The sequence below is a fragment of the Jaculus jaculus genome, chromosome 1 (assembly GCF_020740685.1).
Source record: "Jaculus jaculus isolate mJacJac1 chromosome 1, mJacJac1.mat.Y.cur, whole genome shotgun sequence".
NCBI classification, from domain to species: Eukaryota; Metazoa; Chordata; class Mammalia; order Rodentia; family Dipodidae; genus Jaculus; species Jaculus jaculus.
Genome location: NC_059102.1, coordinates 237888388 through 237907987, shown reverse-complemented (window position 1 = coordinate 237907987; position 19600 = coordinate 237888388). Strand labels below are relative to the sequence as shown.

Below are 19600 nucleotides of genomic sequence, written 5' to 3'. Positions count from 1 at the left end.
AAAGGAAGCAGGGACACTCCCCAAACCTGATCTTGTAACAACAGAGGCTGAAAATCCTTGACATGCTCAGGAGGTGCGCAGAGCATCTACCACGTGTACAGGAAATAAATAACATACACATCTTAACTCCTTGTCCATCCAGTGCCAAGGTAAAGCTTAATCCAGGTTCAAAGCCACAGTCAAGACCCAGTTCCCCTCATTCTCATCCTTTTACAAAAGAAAGCCTGTGGCTATGTAATATAATGACCCTCAGGAGCTAACGGAAAGCCAAAACTTAAGCTGGGCATGGTGGCGCATGCCTGTAATCTCAGTAGGCAGAGGTAGGAGGAGTGCTGTGAGTTTGAGGCCACCCTGAGACTCCACAGTGAATTCCAGGTCAGCCTGGGCTACAGTGAGACCCTACCTCGAAAAACAAAAAACAAAAATAAAAAATGAAGGGGAGGCTTGCAGTCAAAATGGCAGTGTAGTAGTCATGCCAATGCAGCTGGGAAAGGGAGAAGGAAAGGCAGAAAAATGCATAATACACTCTTCTACCCAAAAGTGGAGGTGTGTAAAGAACTATTAACCTCAGCAGAGAAACAGGAGAATCCTAGAGCTTCAACCTCAGGTGCCCCATGATCTACTAGGAAGAGCTTCTTGCCTGAGCCCACCTGAGCCCGCAGGAACAGAACTACAACGAAAGGGTTCTCTACTCACACTAGCCTTGCAACATTAAAAACCTAAAGGAGAAGACAACAGGGCTCAGCTGAGCAGCTCTAAAACAACTTCAGACACCCTCCCCAAACTGCCAGCACAGCAAACTACTGGAGATCCCAGAGATCTGAGGACACAAAGGGCTTGGAGGCCCCTGTCACCTACACAGCATCCAGCACAGCTGGTCTGAAGAGCAGATCTACCAACCTAACCAGCCTAGTCACAGTGCAACAAATCGGGAACCAGCCTCACATTCAGCATAGAGAAGCTTCTCCTTTCAGATGGCAGTGACCACTGGGGTGACTCAAAAATGACCACAGTGCTGAGAAGTGACAGTGGCGTGTTCAGCACTGAGACATCTCTATCACACCCTCCAATCCTCGGCCACTGTGAAAGTGGTAGTGGAAAGTAAGAGCCAAAGGAAGGGTAGCACTGCTTACAATGCAGTCTTGCAGACATAAAATAACCTTGATATCCATGACCTCACAGTGTCTGACACCACCTACCCAAGAACTTCACAGTAGGGGGAAAAGATCACAACATCAAAATAGAAGAGACTAATTGGAATGAAGGGATTCAGTGGAGGGTATGACAAGGGGAGAGGGGTGGGGTAGGAAATATCATGGTTTATTATCTATACTTATGGAATCTAAGAAAAAGTTTGTTTAAAAATGAAGGGGAACTGATCACATCATTATTGTTGTAAGACCCCTGGTCTAGTATTGAGACAATGCCTTACTTTTTAAAAGTCAGCCTGGAGACTTTCAGGTAAGATAGCTGCATAGGAGTCAGACCAATTTAGCCTAGGGAGGGAGTTGAGCAAAACCACAGCAAAATACACTTTTTGTCTGAAAAGTGAGTTGTATAGATTTTTATCGACCACAGCAGAAAAGCAGGAGAGACTAAGATCTGAAAGGAGGAGGAAATAGGCCAGAATCACACCAAGGCACTTGCCAACCAAGACCTAATCCACACGGGCCCATGTGCTCACCTGGCACCCATCTGCAGGAGCAGAGACCAAACAAGAGGATTTTCCAACCTTATCAGCCTCCTTGCAAAGTCAAGAAACCTGCAGGGGAGACAGCAGAGCAACTGCTGAAGGGGACACAGGCAGGACCAGCAGCGCAGTTCCAGTACAACCCCAGGCTTTCTGCACTCTCCCATCCCCCCAGGGACAGAAGCACAACCCTGTGGAGAATGCATTCAGCTCCCTGCAGCAGGGAATCAAGCACAGCTGATCTGAACACCAGATTTACAGCACAACACAGAGGGATCAAGGTGGGTACTCAGCATTGGTGAGATCGGAAGCCACCCGAAAAAGTAACGAGGCTGACTGACTAAAAAGCAGGTGCATAGGCCTGCACTGGAAGTGCTAATCTCTCTTTCTATGTCAGGACAGGTTCTGGGTTACATCTTCTTGGTTGGCTTTACCATTCTCAATTAAGTTGTATTTGGGGGTTGACTATTGTTGCCTGTGATGCTTTCAGATTCATAGGGCCTTTATTGGGCAGGGTCTGATTCAGAACCAGGCTGACATGGAACCATTTCAGAACAGAAACATCAACCTCCCGGCTGACAGGATTAAGGGTGTAGAGCAACACACACCCTTAGGGATTTTGGCTTTATAAGGCTGTTTGTTTCAATCCCCATATTTGCATATTCTGTGCTGGTTTTTTATTGAATGTGTATATTGCTCAGTTGAATGTTAGAATTTGCCAGTAAATTGCATCACCAGCCTACTAGAATATTTGAATACCAGGAAACTCAACACCAAGGATTACTTCTATGGTAAGACTGGAGTACAAGAGCTACACTTGGCACCTTAAACTCCTACTATGAAGATACATACAGTTGGATTTCAAGTCTAAGAGCACCATAGATTATTAGAAAACCCAAGCATCAAATCAACTCAGGATGTAAAAATAGCAACATTATAATACAAGAAACATCAGGAATGAAGACAATAAAAGTCAGCCCGCTTAGGCTTCATAAAAGCTAATTGCTAGCAAAAGAGTCCTAAATGAGGCCCGCAGTTGTAAAAGTCAAGTTTGGACATTGGCCACAACATAGGCCAGTAGTACAAACTCTTCAAAAGTAACAGATACTGAAGCATGTGGGCTCATAAATATTCATTTTCCATTACATGCTGATACAAAGAATGATCAGGACGCAAATTCTGCCCTTGAGAAGCTTATTGATTGAATTAAACATGCATAAAGCTCATTGGTACCTTTAGAAGTCAGGCAGTATTTAGTGATGCAGGAAGGGAACACTTCTGGATGTGCATGAAGTATTTCTTGATCTACATGCTGTGTACACTGACATAGTTACCTAATGCCAATTCATCAGTGACTTTTATTATTTTATTTTTAATTCAATAATTTGGAAAATAAAGTAAAATTAACAGATGAAAATTACTCAAAAGGATCAAATAAAGGGAATAAATAAGAAAACAAAAAGTTCAACAACCCTACTATGATTTCCAGAGAGAAGGGAAAATTGAAGAGGAAGAAATAATTAACAAGAAAAATACGTTCAAAAAATGTCCAAAAATTAAAGGTCATGTGCTTCTATACTGTAAGGCCTACAAACACCAGCAAAATGGATGGACAACAACACTGTGATATTGTAAAACTTCAGAAAAAGATTTAACAAAAAATGACATTATTGATGAGGGGGGAAATTAGAACAGTCAACATGAATGAGCAATAAAAGATATGAATGTAGTGTTACAAAATTTATAAAGAAAAATAATTTTCTACCAAGGCTTCCATTTACAAAATAAATATACTTTTCAAGCCAGACTAAAAGTAACTTAATATATTCAAAGTCCCAAAAAAATACATTGTAAGAATTTTTTCCTGGTGTTTGTAGGACATGGTCCACCAAGAGAAAAACCATAGGGAGCAAGGAGAGAGAAATGGAATGCACGAATTGAAGAAGAATCCTTTAGATTTTGTTGCAGACATTACAAATGGTGACTATACATTAGACCAAAGGCAACCAGTCCCAAAGGAGCACGTGAGAAGACTGTGGGAGCCTTCACTCCAGGAGCCTACACCACATAGAGCAGCTGACGGTTCTGGGCCTCAGGAGAAGACACTTAAGACAGCAGACAGACAATGTAAATATTTAACTGTCAACAAGTACATAGGAAACTACACAAACACATAAAAAGCAAGATTCATATTAACATAAGGAAAAATTAGAAGTTGAGAAGAAAACTTAAATATGCCACAAATTATTATTGCTCTGAACACAATCTTCATGGATACGAGAACAATAAAGGTTGAGCACTGACATGACCAAACTCTGAGACCATCTGAACTAGGAATGCCGGGAATCAGGTGAGTGGGCATGGGTAGGCAGGTGAGAGAAAAGAGAGCCATGTCAATTCTTCACCTTCAGATCTGAAAGCCAGCAGACAATGCCGAAGACATGTAAGAAAGCTGAGATCCAAAACAGCACCTAAAAGAAGGGCCACATGGATGCCCCCACAAAATGACAGTATGGAGAAAGGGCGTAAGTAACTGCCGTTTGCTCTTGACAAACATTATAGAAATATGTGACTTTATAAAATTCTCTGGATGAAATAATTATAGTAAACACTAAGAGTGACTAGCATTTATCAAATACTTTCTTTTTAGTACTGTGGCTATGTTCGTAATACTTTACACGATTCTTACACCTCACAATCCTGGGGTAGAAGCTGTCCTTATCACTGTTTTACAAAAAGTCATAAAAATTAAAGTAGCTTGCCTAAGGTTCCACAGCCAATTAGCATGAATGCTATGCATCAGTAGTACAGAATCAAAAATGCCCAACTAATGTCACACATAGAAAAGTCTGTTCCCCTACAAATCTCCCTTGCTTATCACTTCAAAACATGGTTAAAAATTCAGCCAACCTTGGAAAAAATACTTGAAAATCACATATGTGATAAGGGATTAATATCTAGAATATAAAAGAATTCTGTTATGGCTTAAATGTAGAATGTTCCCCAAAGCAATTACTGAAGAGGCTGAAGGGCCTTTTGGAGGTGGAGCCTCATTAGAGGAAGTAGATCACTGGGAGCAGACTATCTATGAGCTTTATAGCTGGGCTCTACTTCCTGACGTGTCTCTGCTTCATGAGCTACTCAGATAAGAGCCAGCAATCTCATACTGCCACCACAATGCCTTCCTCTGCAAGAAGACGGACCAGTATTCAAAACAAAATAAATTCTTCTCTCTTAAGTTGATTTCTGTCTAGTATTCTGTCACAGCAACAAGAAAACAAATACAAACTCATTAAACCCCAATCCAAAAATGACCAACATACTTGCATAGACATATCTCCAGAGAAGATATGTAACAAATGAATATGAAAAGATGTTCAACATCATTTGATCACCAGGGAAATGCAAATAAAAAACATACCACTATTGCACATATTAGTAAAACAGAAAATAACTATTACAAAAATCCAGAAAACTGCTAATACAGATAGGGAAAAATAACCTTTGTGCTTTACTGGTGGGAATGTAAGATAGTACAGTTGTAGAAAATAGTGCAGAGTTCAAGAGTCAATAGTGAATGACCATTTTTATGATCATTTCTATACATACAGCAGAGAGAAAAGAAGTGAAAGCAGGAACTCAAAAAGATAATTTTCGAGCCGGGCGTGGTGGCGCACGCCTTTAATCCCAGCACTCGGGAGGCAGAGGTAGGAGGATCGCCGTGAGTTCAAGGCCAGCCTGAGACTACAGAGTTAATTCCAGGTCAGCCTGGACCAGAGTGAGACACTACCTCGAAAAACCAAAAAAAAAAAAAAAGATAATTTTCAGTGGAACATTATTCAGAATGACCAAAGATGAATCCTACCCCAACATCCATCAATAAACAAACAAAAGTGACATTACATATGAAAAGGATTAATATCTAGTCACAAAATGGACTGGAATTTAATACATGCATTAACTTGATGACAGTATGTTCAATGAAATAAATCAGAAACAACAGGGTAAATATACACTGGTTAGGGAAGGACGAGAGAAGAAAGGCTAGGGGGCTGCTGTTACATGAGCAGAGGTTACCATAAGATGATGAAAAAGTTCTGCAGATGGAGAGTGGTGAGGGGGATGGCACAACAACATGAATATTTAATGTCATCACACTATGTCTGCACAATTATAACAACACATATACTATATCACAAGAAAAAGTAAAAAAGAACCAAACTGCCAAGATACAAAGTAATACAGATAAACCTCAAAATAATTGTGCTAAGTAAAGGAAACCAGAATGAAAATAACACCGCACATATATAATTCCACTTGTACAAATTTTAGAAAATGACAACTAATCAAGTGACAGAAAAGGGTCTGAAGACAAGAAAGAGGGACTGTCACAGAGTTCACAGAAACTCCCGGGGCCACAGTGTTTTCACTGCCTAAGCGAAGCCATGGTTTTACAGATGTGTTAAAGCTTAACAATATGTGTACTTTCTTTACTATATCCAAATATCCCTGAATAAAGCCATTCAGTGAGAAAGAGCATTCATCCCGTGTGCTGACTTAGCCTCTACTGGACAAGTGGGAGATGGCAGAGATGGCCCTCCTTTCTCACTGGAATGCAAGTACTGCCATGCTCCTCTGTGGTGAAAAGAAGTGGGATGAGACTTAAGCATGCTTCACCATCTCAGCCTCTTCCAGTCTGGCCCAACATCTGCATGACCGTGACAGTCTCCTTTAGCTCACAGGATCCCAGGGCCACTTGCTTTCTACCCCAAACCTCCCCACTCCAAGTTCACGGCTAAGACTCTGTATGGCAACATGACAGGGCTCTGTCTTCTGCTGACCACACTCTTCACTTCTGCTGTATTCCCTTCTCTCTTGCTCGATTCCATCCATCTGCTGCTTCTGAAACCTCCCCACCATGTGCCATGGAGTTCCATTTGCACCCGCATGCCCTCTACTAGACTGCTGGTTCTTCAAACTTCCAAGTGACCTCGGCCTTCCAGTTTGCTCAGATGCTACCTTCTAAATGGGGCCTGATGTGGTATCCTGGTGTAAGACTGCAAGGTTAGCCCTCTCACTTGTTATGTACCCTATTCATTTATTTATTTATTTATTTGTTTCCTCTCACTTGGATGTAAGCTCAGTGTGGCAAAGGGATTCTGTCTGCTTCATTCACCATTACATGCTTCTAGAAGCACCTCAAAAAGAGCACTTGGCAAACAGGACATGTGGGTTGTTAAGTGACAATTTCCTAGGTGGTAAAAAGAAGAAAAAAAAGGGCGATTAGGAACAAATGAGTTTTACTGAGCAGTATAAGTGACTTTAAAAACAACTAACAAGACATGGGATAAACAAAGAAAAAACAAGTACAACTCAAATAAGCTTTCAGTCCTTAGAGATCCTGGGCAGTAAATAAATACAACCTTTTTTAAAAAAAAAAAAGTATTTGAGTGATCCAAAACTGTCATCTGCAATTAAAATCTACTTGTTCATGATCCCAATGATAAACTAAGAGAGACAGAGAAACTCATTTCAAACTATATACTAAAGAATTATGAAAGCAAATTTCCATCCTCAAATAATTCAACTTTTCCCAAATCAGAGACCTGAATGAGAACCCTAAAGTCCTACGGAAATTATTATACCTCCCAACTCTCTAGAGTAACACATCTGACAGGAACCATGGACTGACCCCTCTCTTCCTTTTGTGAGCTTCCTTGTCCCTTCATGAGAAATCCAAAAAAGAATGGACAGAATCTCTAACACTTGGCAGTGGCTAAAAATCTTAAGAACTTCTTTTCCTATAAAGGCAATGTGACAAGAAGTGGGTCTTTCCAAGCAGAGAAACAAAACTGGTAATGAATAGTTACTATTGAAGAGATGTCTTTGAAGGTGTTCCAATCAAAGAACAAGTTGTTAGGCCATCTTAAACAATGGGTTTTTAATGCCTGCCCTACTAAAACTCATTTTTCTATAGCCAGAAGTAACAAGCCAATTGCCAGCAAATCTGGAATAGGAAAATCAAATACTCTGCCTATTTGCATACAGTTCCCCGAAGCCATTCCTGATTAAAAATTGTACCATTTCAATCTTCCTTCTGGAGACATCTATTAACTAGAAATGCATGTGAAAGCCAATGAATTTAGTATATAATTACACATATCCTATACAAATTACTTCTCAATGACCTCTACTCATGAAAATAAACCAAAGTGGGATGATCAGCTCATTATAAATCTGCATGAAGATTTCCTTGGGAAAAGGTATTGAGAGCAAATCCTGAAAGATCTTAAGCTTCAATGAATTTAAATTTCAGCAGGAAGTAATCACTTCTGAATCTGAACTCCCAGTGCACTTTAGAAAAGCTTTTCCAGTGCTAAGTACACACTCCAATGGGCATCCCCCCACTCCTGTTACTAAATAACTATGTGACCTTGGCCACGCTACTTCCTGCCTCCTCTCTGGAGGTTAGAACCAAGTGATTCCAAGAGTTTATTCCAGATCCAAAGTACCCTCATTTCCTAATCATGGATACAGAAGCATGCTTATATCGACTAGTCTGTCAAAGCATGGAAGGCATTTGATGTATCTTTGGGTCCCTGTACTTTCACCGCAGCTAAATGAACATCCCTTAGTAATTAGCAAACACCTTCAAGAACATGGTAAACAGTCCAGGCTCTGAAGATTCTACTCTCTGTAACTCCCTCAGCCCTATCCAACTCAAAGGATTTTAAAAAACATTCCTGACTTACTTGCACGTGTATGTGTGTGAGTGGATTGTGTGTATATGGGCATATGAGTGCACAATGGGTGTGCAGAGATCAGAAGGCAACTTCTTCAAAGTGTTTGTGCTCTTCTTCCACTTTCTTTGGGGTCAGGGTCTCTTGGCATTGTAAACAAACACCAGACCAGCTAGCCTGTGAGCCTCGGGGTTCTCCTGGCTCCACCTCCCACTGTCTTAAGCAAGATGGGATCACAGATGCATAACCACTTTGCATCCTGCTTTTCATGGCTGCTGGGAAGGATCAAACTCTAATCAGCAGGCTTTGTAAACAAAAACCTTTAACCACTGAGCTACTTTTTCAGTCCCCAACTAGGGCTTTATCCAAATGATTCACTGGCGGTCCACCTACAGTAACTTACTTCTGGCAGGATTATACACAGATCAGAGAAGTAAGCATATCACTTATCACTTGAAAGAACTATACCCCTGGCAAGTTTAAAGGCCCTTGGTCTATGTGTCACATGACCCCAATACAATACAGACAGCCAGAGACTACAGAAAACCTCATCTCATAGAACAACCTTACCTAATCAATCCCAATCAACTGAGACTGTATGCTTGAAAGTTACAGAAAGACAGTGGAGATGTGAGAATGGAGGAAGAAAGGAAGATGTCAGCACCTGAAAGAAAGGCAAACAGAATAGTCCCTTAACCTTGAGAAAGGAAGGGAGGAGGGTACTTAATAGGTTGGTATTATATATATGTAAGTACAATGATTGAGTTGGGAGGTAATAGGATGGAGAATGGAATTTCAAAGGGGAAAGTGTGGTGGGGGAGGGAGGGTATTACCATGGGATATTTTTTATAATCATGAAAAATGTTAATAAAAATTGTGAAAAGAAAAAAAAAGTATTTTAAAAACCTACACTCACAAAGATCTAATGCTGGGAGAGAAAAGGGATCATAAGGCATATAGCTATACAAGTTAAGATACTAAAGCCAAAAGGTCTTTTAAATCCTAGCTCTGCTATTACTGGCATCGTCAGGATCAAGTTACCCATCCTTCTGTCCCCCAGTGTCCTTACCAACACAGTCATACGTCTCTTAACAACAGAGAGGTAGTCTGAGGAATGTGTGCCAAGGCAACTTTATCATTGTGAGAACATCACAGTATGACTGGACCCAAACCCAACTGGCACAGGTTGTGCAGTCAAAACAGATAACCACTAGGTGAATCAGGCAGCTACCCACTTAGTGCGGCACAGACTTCTACAGCAAACGCTCTTGTCAATATTACTAGTAAGAAGGGCACATACTAAAGTAGCAATAAATAAATAAAAAGCATACCCTAAGACATATAAGCCACATTCATTTGCATTCACTGTCAGGTGTTATGCAGAGAACCATACCTGATTCTCTTGGCAGGATGGGCAGCACAAGCACACTATAGATTTGTTATCACCAGTGTTTCCACAAACGCATCAGCAACTCATTGTGCTAGGGTATTAGTCACTAGTCCACAGAGATTTTTCAGGCCCATTACAATCTCATAGAGCTACTGTCATACATCCAGTCTGTCACTGTTCAAAATGATATATGAAACATGGCTGGACCTACTTACTACTTTATTTATTGAGTTTCTATAGAAAAGAAAAATAAGTCCAAACATGTAAAATGCTATCCATGTCTGGCCCATAGTAGGTGCTCAACGAACAGCAGCTGCCAAGTGATGTCATCATTAAATACCCAACAGTGTTCCAGGCATCTCAAGGGTTAACAGAAGACAGGAAAGTGTGCAGTTCCCATTTGTAGGCGAAGATTGTTATCAGCTTCTCTATATGTATGTATGAGTTGTATTTGTATACAGTATCAGTCTTAACTAGTCCCAACCACAGAAATGAGTTAATATGTTAAAGTCCTTTCTGGAAGATACTGTAGGTTGCAAAATCTACTTGACCGGCCAGGTGAGGGAAGGACAATGGGACGATTAAGTGGCAGGCTGGGCATAGGTGGTGAGCACAAAGGCTCTTTGTGGAAGCCTGTGGGATCGCATGCACCACTGCAATTTCAGAGAGCTGCCTCCTCAGAGAGAACTGACAAACCCCATTGTTCCCTTGCTTCAGAGTTCTGGGATGGCAGAGCTCTCATGTCCCTGGCAGGGACCTACTCAAGATCAGAGTATCTTGGCTCTTCCCAACAGGACAGCATTGACTCAATCCCTTTAGGGGATTGTCTTAGGTCAGCATCACTATTTGAGGTGCCAGGAAAGCTGGTGAGATTTCCAACTGCTAAGCTGAAGTTCCTTGTTTTGGACTGAAAACCTTAGGTAAAGTCAGAAAAGATAGTACTTATCCTAGGGAAATTTTTGAAACTGGAAAAACTGAAGAAACTTAAGAGTATCATAAGATTTTTTTTTCCCTGAAATACTGTTTCCATAATAGTCATTTTAGAAGCCAAAAAAAAAGTAGCAATAATAAAACAACAAAAGTCCAAAAGCAATGACCTTAAAAGTTTCAGTTCATTCACTAGAAGGATATCTAGAACTCTGCTTTTCCAAACATCTTTCAACAAGAAGAAAGAATATGGATTGGAGAGATGGCTTAGTGGTTAAGGCACTTGCTGGCAAAGCCAAAGGACCCAGGTTCAATTCCCTGGAACTAAACCACACATAAGCCAGATGCAGAAGGGGGCACATGCATCTGGAGTTCATTTGCAGTGGGTAGAGGCCCTGGTGTATCCATTCATTCTAACTATCTCTATCTATCTGGTTCTTTCTCTTGAATAAATAAAAAAGGGCTAATGCTATTCCTTTATGGAACAATCAAACACACACACACAACTGAATGCAATGATTACAGGGCTGGGGCAATAGCTCAATGAGTAAAATGCCGGCTTTCCTGGCATGAAAGCCTGAGTTCATTCCCCAGAACCTACATTATTTTTAAAGCCCACCACAATAGCACCCATTTATAATCTCTGTGCTAGTGAAGCAGAGGCTGGTGAATCCTTGGGGCTCAATGATCAGCCAGTCTGGTCTAACTGGTAGCACCATGTCAATGAGAGACACTATCAAAAAATGGATACCACCTAAGGAATAATATCCATGGTTGTCCTTTGACCTCCATTCACTCACAAATACATACTCCCCTCCACATGTATGCACCTGTGTACACACACACACACACACACACACACACACACACACACACGAAAAGAAACAAAGAAAGCAATGATCAGGTTGTGCGTTATGTATTCATGAGCCTGGGCTATAATCCTGTTCTAAGAAAGTATGGGGATCCACAATGCACACAAACTCAACTAAAGGAAAATTTGGGAAGCCCACTAAAATGTACCTACAGATCTCTGCTCCACAGCACAGAGATTTCAGAAAAGACAAGAAAATAGGGATGTCTTCTTAGAGAAGAGATTTCAACTGGTTCTGGCAAGGAAGGGTGGTGGCAAGATGACATGAAGCCAAGGGCAAGTCCATACCTGTCAGATCACGCCCACCAAGACAGTGATGTCAACCATCACAAAGAACTGGGGCAAGGCAAGAGTGTACACCTGTGAGAATCTGGGAAGGTCTGACAGACTTCTGTTTCCCAGACTTTATCAGCAAGGTAATTGTAGCAACTATGCAGTTTACTCCAAGCTTAGCAAATGGCAGCTTGCTGTGGGAAGACAAAATGCTGCTCGCCGGCACCAAGGGGACAAAATGAGAACAGTGCTTACAGGCAGACATACGCCACCAGGGCAACGCTAAGCTGGAGTGCACAGCGCAGCAGCCAAGGGAGACATTCTGCAGACACAGGGGAGGGACACACCTCAAAAGGAAACACGACATACAAACACGTGTGCATGCAAATCCTTGGACCTGAACAACCCCCGTCACTCTGTGACCAGAGAGGCTTTTCCCCACAACCTCACTGCCGTACCTTCACAGCTGTAACTGTACACCGCCACCGCTGACTTGTCAACCAGGTTTTCGTCATGGTGCCAGCTCACTGCCATCTTCCCCATGCCAAAATAAGGCTCATCTTTCAGGTATGGCATTTTCTGGGGATCCATGAAATTCAGCAAAGTCACGTTGAAGGCAGCTCTGCTCTTAAGGTCCACTTTATTGTCACAGGATGACCCCACACCAAGCCTTGGGAACTCCGTCATACACACTGGCACTTCATCTTCCTTGGCCTTCTCCTTGACGGCAAGCTCTTCCAAGGCCTGCATGGTCTCTACCCGGAAGTACTCATTGAGCTTGAGGAAGGTCTGGCATGCAGCAGCGATCTCACTTTCTGTGTAGTTGATGGTGGCGCCCTTTACTGGCCAGGGCACTGTGAAGAGCCTGGTGTTCAGGTATTTGTAGGTGTAACCTGGGTTCCCAATGAGGATGCGCGACACCGGAGTGAGCACATCTTTGCCTTGGATCCTAACCAGGTCCCGGAACAAGCAGCCATGCTTGAGCAAGGTGAGGAAGGCTTCAGGGACCTCTTTGTGGATCTCCTCGGACACACTTCCGGCTTCTCGGAGAACCAGTTTAGGATATTTCAGCTGCCACTAAAACAGAACAAAAGTAAAAAACTACAGTTATTTATGGATAGCTAGGTTTTCTTTCTTTTTTTTTTTCAATTTTGTTTTGTTTCAAGGTAGGGCCTCACTCTTGCCCAGGCTGACCTGCAACACACATTGTAGTTCTAGGCTGGCCTCAAACTCACAGTGATGCTCCTACCTCTGCCTCCCAAGTTCTGGTGTTAAAGGTGTGTGCCACCAAACCTTGCTAGCTGTATTTTTACTCTTTCCAAAGTTGTGCATGTTCAGAATAACATGGTAGTAGGGGAAGCAAATATGGTGACATTTCTAATCAGAACGTACATCTTCCCAGCCTAAAAGAGATGACTTAAACAAAAAATAATAATAAACATAAACTCTCCAGTGAAGTGTGTCAAGTTTAAGTCCCAACAATTAGTAATCTTTATCATTAAACAAAATATAATAACTTGGGCCTTGATTTCCCAGGCTTCCTGGGTCCATTTCTCGCTACCTTCAATCTCTCCTCCAACCTTTGGTTCTACAGAAAATCCAATTTTTATCAATTAACTGAATAACAACTATTTTTAAGTGTCTGCTATATGCCACAGATGGTTCTCACTGACATCAACTAATTTCTCAAAACCTCATGCATAGGATTACCATCTCCAGTTCATAGGGGACTGAAGCACACAGACACTGAAAAACTTAGCTAACGTGACACAACGGGAAAACCCTGGAGCTGGAAGCGAAACCACGGTGCTCCAGAGTCTGGCTGGCTCCAGAGCACATACTCTTGACTACCAGGATGCACTGCTTCCTAGCAATGACTAGCTGGTGTCTGCTGCAACACGTTCACCCACAGAAACCTCACCTCTCTGGAACACCACCTGCCACGATCAAGACTGAGGACTTTTTTTATGACTGTAATTCAAAATATACTCAGTAAATGCTAGCTGGTTGGGTGGAATGGATGGACATACACATGGACAGGATAACAATTCTATTGTTGTCACTGGAAGGGAGTACTCCAGCTATATGCCTTTCCTAATACAGCTTAGGACCATATTAGCTTTGTTGCATCACTTTGGCTCCTTAGCCCTTCACATGTGAATTAGTGTCCAGTCACAGTGTTCTGATTCTTTATGATACAATTGAGGGTTTTTATTTTGTTTTTAACTCTCAGCACAGTATTTTACATTTACTGGTATGAACTGACATGTCCCCTCCTAGTTTTAGACAGAGTTCTTAAGGAAGAACTCTTTTTGGCATTCCTTCCTTCTAATCCTTTATTCATGATTAGCACTTATCACATACATGCTGAGGAGCTCGGCTATGAAAGGGAAAATGGGTTGGACATTTGATAAACTGGAATGCTAGAAGATACTAGTGCACACTACAACTTGAAGGTCCACTCATGGGAACATCTGAGAGCAGAGGATGAAAACCTAAGGAGCAAAGTCCTCACATGTCCACAGCAGCCAACCTAGATGAGAAAAGCAGAGAGCTGCAAGGTCACACAAGGAAGTTGCCAAGATGAAAGGAAGAGTTGTTTGTTCCCTGCTGTATCTAAAAGGAAATCTATCAAGTTGCACCGAAATATGTATGTAGCAATACATGCATGTGCATATATACATATCACTAGTTTGAACAGTGTCATAAACAGGCACTGTGCAGAGATCTCCATATTTGTTAATGAGGACCTCTGTGAACATCTCTCCCCTACTCCTCACACCACTGCACAACTGGCCATGCTGTAAGATTCATAAGATGGAAGTCACACAAAACTGGAAGTCAAAGTTGATTTTCCCTCAAGTCAGCTTTTAAACATTTATTATCATTATTATCATTACATAGGCTTCAAGTTTATTGTTAACAAAAGTATGTGATCCTTGGGTTGAAGAGATGGCTCAACAGTTAAAGGTGCTTGATGTGGGCTGGAGAGATGATTTAGCAGTTAAGGACCTTGCCAATGAAGCCTAAGAACCTGGTTTGATTTCCCAAAACCCACGTTAAGCCAGATGCACATGTTGGCGCATGCTTCAGGAGTTCATTTACAATGGCTAAAGGCCCTGGCACACCCATTATCTCTCTATACCTGCCTCCCCTCCCCTCCTCTCTCTCTCAAATAAATAAATATTTTTTAAATGGTTCTTGATGCAAAAGCCTGTTGGCCCAAGTTCAATTCCCCAGTCATTCTCCCAAAACTTGACACAAAAAGTGGCAAAGGTGCCTGGGCTTTCTGTTTGCAGTGGCACCTATATACATATATATTCACATGCAAATATACATTATTTAAGTATGTAATCCAAACCAGATGGGGAAAAGATACCTCCTATATCAGAATACTCTGGAAGACACAACAAGATAGAAATTCAGGTGGGGTGGTTAATTTGAAATTGGGCACATGAGTCAGTCCTAGAAATGGTTTGATTTTTCTGAGGAGGCCAGCTATGTAGCCCCAGCTAGCCTTGAGCCCATTATCCCCTGCCTCAGCTTTCTGAATGCTTACAGGTGTGAACCACCAGCCTGGCTGCTTTGGGAATTATATTGTGCTTTGATGTTGGTTCAGGGCCCTCAACGACATACAAACTGAGTCACTAGGAATGTGCTCATAGTTGGAGCTTTTTGACAAATTCTTCCAGATTCTTCCCCTACTTCTTGGCTTTTGGGTCCCATGAAAACTTCCTGGCCCTCTCTTGATGGATGAAATGTGTTTACTTCTGTCCATTGACAGTGAAGTCAGTCACTTCCAGCCCACAGCATCTCATGGCCAGTGCAAGGCCTTCTAAAACACTCTTTTGCCCTCTGCCACACTAGTTACCTGGGGACTGACTAAATCCCTCCATTTATGGGTAGAGAATCCCTGCTGACCCACATGATAGGTAATGTGAGCAAGAAATGCTGCTGTGCAAAGACACTGTACTTGAGGGCTATTTGTTACTACAGCATAATCTAGCTAATTTCAACTCATTCAGGATATGTGAAATGGAAAAGAAAGGATGCAAAAGGAAAATGAAATGGCCAAGTCTGAATATTAAAATAAGAAAAAAGGGCTGGAGAGATGGCTTAGCGGTTAAGCGCTTGCCTATGAAGCCTAAGGACCTGGTTCGAGACTCGGTTCCCCAGGTCCCACGTTAGCCAGATGCACAAGGGGGCGCACATATCTGGAGTTCGTTTGCAGTGGCTGGAAGCCCTGGCGCGCCCATCCTCTCTCTCCCTCTATCTGTCTTTCTCCCTGTGTCTGTCACTCTCAAATAAATAAATAAATGAACAAAAAAGAAAAAAGTAATTTCATTAGGAAGCGCAGTAGGATGCCTTGCTTCTCAGAGTGCCTACCTGAGCCATGTGTGATCATGAATGTAACGTGAAAAGAGCACAAATGTGTGTCACGCCACCATGTACTGTCACTGAGATTCCTGGTTTCTATACTTTCTATACTTCATTTATCCCAGCTGCAAAGTTTTTTTTATTTACACAGCTCAAGAGGGCAGGAATACAATTCTTAACACAGGAGACTTAGCATTCTGGAGCCATGTCTTGTCTTAAAAACTGGGAAGGAGAAGGGAGTGGAGGAAAAAAAAAATGATAAAAAGCAGATTAATGAATATCTAGGCTGCCAGTGGGAAAGAAGGCTGAATGCAAAGAGCAAAAGGGAGGGATCTTTGTGGGATGGGAAACATTCTCAAACTTCTATCACTATGTAAATCTATCAAAAGACCATTCATTGACCTACACAGTTTTTATTTATTTGAGAGAATGAGAAGAAAGGAGGGAGGGAGGGAGGGAGGAAAAGAGAAAGAATGGGTGCACCAGGGCCTCCAGCACTGCAAACAAACTGCAGACGCATGTGCCACCTTGTGCATCTGGCTGATGTGGGTCCTGGGAACCGAACCAAGGTCCTTTGGCTTTGCAGGCAAATGCCTTAAGCGCTACACCATCTCTCCAGCCTGACCTACACAGTTTTAAATGGTGTATTTTATGGCATATGAATTATACATGTGTACAATTTGCCAAAAAATGATTTCTAAAATGCTGATAGACTTGAAATATGTAAAATTTTAAAGATTTGTATAAAATAAATCATAAAATTAAATTAGAAAAAAATATTGAGCCTATGGGCTAAAAAAGGGCTGAAATAATATTTTGACATGGAAACATAAATTTAATTAAATATGTGTATATACATTATAAAATTAATTGCATCAAAATTAGAAAAAAGGGGGCTTGAGAGATGGCTTGGCAGTTAAGGCTGTGAAACCTAAGGGCCAGATTCAAATCCCAGGAAGCCACATAAACCCGATGTGCACGGGACGGGGACGCACGCACACAAGGCGGCACGGGAGCACCAAGGTGGCACACACGTCTGGAGTCCAACTGCAATGGCCGGAGGCCCTAGCACACCAATTTTCTCTCTCACAAATTAAATATATATATTAAAGTTAGAAAAATACAAATTAGGGCTGGGGAAATGGCTTAGTGGTTAAGGCATCTGTCTGTGAAGCCGAAGGACTCTGGTTCGATTCCCCAGCAAGCATCTGGAGATTTTTGCAGTGGCTGGAGGCCTTGGCACACCCATTCTCTCTTTCTCTCAAATAAATAAATAAATAAAATAAAGACATGAACCACCTTTCCTGCCTTTAAAAAAGTACAAATTTGCCAGGCGTGGTGGTACACGCCTTTCATTTCAGCACTCGGGAGGCAGAGGTAGGAGGATCACCATGAGTTCGATGCCACCCTGAGACTCCACAGTGAATTTCAGGTCAGCCTGGGCTAGAGTGAAACCCTACCTTGAAAAACCAAAAAAAAAAAAAAAAAAAGTACAAATTAATACAATTTGTATCAATTTACACTTAATTATTGTTTATCCGATATACAAAACATAAAATTTCACAAGAGTAATTCACATTATTCTTGAGGGCAACATTAAATAATGTAATTGTGTATAATTAAGAATAAATGGGGCTGGAGAGATGGTTTAGCAGTTAAGGCGCATGCCTGCAAAGCCTAAGTAGCCAGGTTCAATTTTACAGGTCCCACATAAGCCAGATGCACGTGGAGGCACATGCACCTGGAGCTGGTTTGCAGCGGCTAGAGGCCCTGGCATGCCCACTCTCATATGCTCGCTTTCTCTCTCGTGTGCACGGTCTCTCTAATAAATAAATAAAAATAAATCTTAAAAAAAGAATAAATGACAACCTTTCTTAAAGATAATTTGACAAAACATGGGAAAATGTGATTATGTTTATATCTTTATCCAGTTATTTCTAAGAATTCATCATGAAGAAATAATTAGAAATACAGTAACTTACAAGAGAATTAACCATATTGATACTAATAATGACTAAAAGCTGAAAGCCACCAAAATATCCAATACTAGAGTGGAGGAGGAATGGCACAACTATGTAAACCCATCCTAAGTAGTTAGCCTTAGAATTTTTAATTGTTTTATGAAAAGCATAGATATCAGGAGAAATTATTAATAAAGCAGACAAAGGAATCCTAGTTTTATTTAAAAAAAAAACAATGTACACATAAGGCTATTTTTTGAAAGTAGCAGAAAAAATGTAATCAAAGGCTAAAAATGTTCCACTCAGGGTAGCGTACTTGGGTATATTTTAGTTTTCTTCTGCCAGCAACTCTATTATTTTCAAATGTGCAAAAGTAAACATAAAGAATGTACAACTGGAACAATCAAGGCAAAGATCTTTTGTTCTAAAATATGTCATTTTCTTGACATTTATGACATTTGCCAGGAAAATCTTTTTGATGATCCTGAATTATCAAAAGTCTTTGACAGAACGTCTGTCAATTCTCTCAATCTAATATGACTGTTACACCCAACTCTAGGGGAGTCTTATTTCACCACGAGGAGAAGTGTGAACAATAACCGGCTAGTGTTGTCACTATCTCAAGGAAAGTATGAATGAGGAGGTACCTTCCTTAATGTCCTCTTGTTCTTTATTTGCAAAGTGGCTAATTTAGTACCTGACACATAAAACGGCCCTGTGGCAATTGGTTAGAGTTTTCCCTGAAGAGACCAAGAAACTCTGGAGATGAGCCAAACATTAAATACTCAGTTCATTCTGTCAGATGAGCACACTCACTTTCCACCTCAGACAGGTACATACAGAACATCACATGTCACACAATAATTTAGAACAGCTGTTGGCAGATTTTCAAATGTGTTATTGTAATTTTTTGTATAATTCTGTTAAAGTTTTTCCAGGCAGTATACAGTCATGGACTTATATTAGTAGTTGCCGGGTAATATGGTGTACTTCCTGAGATCTACATGTGCTTTTAGGGCATAATGGGGGATGTTTAGTGGAGTACTTGGAAAGGTATGCTGAAAGTGAAGTGCCAACATGCAGCCCCGAACCAATGGTTGGAAGATGTGGAATGCTAGGCTCTCCAGAGACCAGGCTTCATTTTTTGCTTATTTTAAACCACTACACAAAAATTCCATGATTTCCTATGCAATCAAGGAATGCTCTGAAAGAATTTCATCATTTGGAGAAGATGACATGGTGTTAGGTGAATAAGACACCAGCTTACCGGAGACTCCCTTAAATGAAGCCTACTGAAATGAGTGAAATTAAATTTATAACTTTTTTTGGTTTTTCCAGGGAGGGTCTCACTCTAGCCCAGGCTGACCTGGA

At 41.3% G+C, this 19600-nt stretch overlaps 1 protein-coding gene across 1 annotated transcript in view; it reads right to left on the bottom strand.

Annotated features, from left to right (window-relative positions):
• Fto (FTO alpha-ketoglutarate dependent dioxygenase) overlaps positions 1–19600 on the bottom strand; it is a 404358-nt gene that overhangs the window by 277959 nt on the left and 106799 nt on the right. Inside the window, exon 3 of the mRNA XM_004664799.3 lies at positions 12350–12968. Within this exon, the coding sequence (XP_004664856.2) occupies positions 12350–12968 (619 nt within the window). The remainder of the gene's footprint in view (positions 1–12349; positions 12969–19600) is intronic.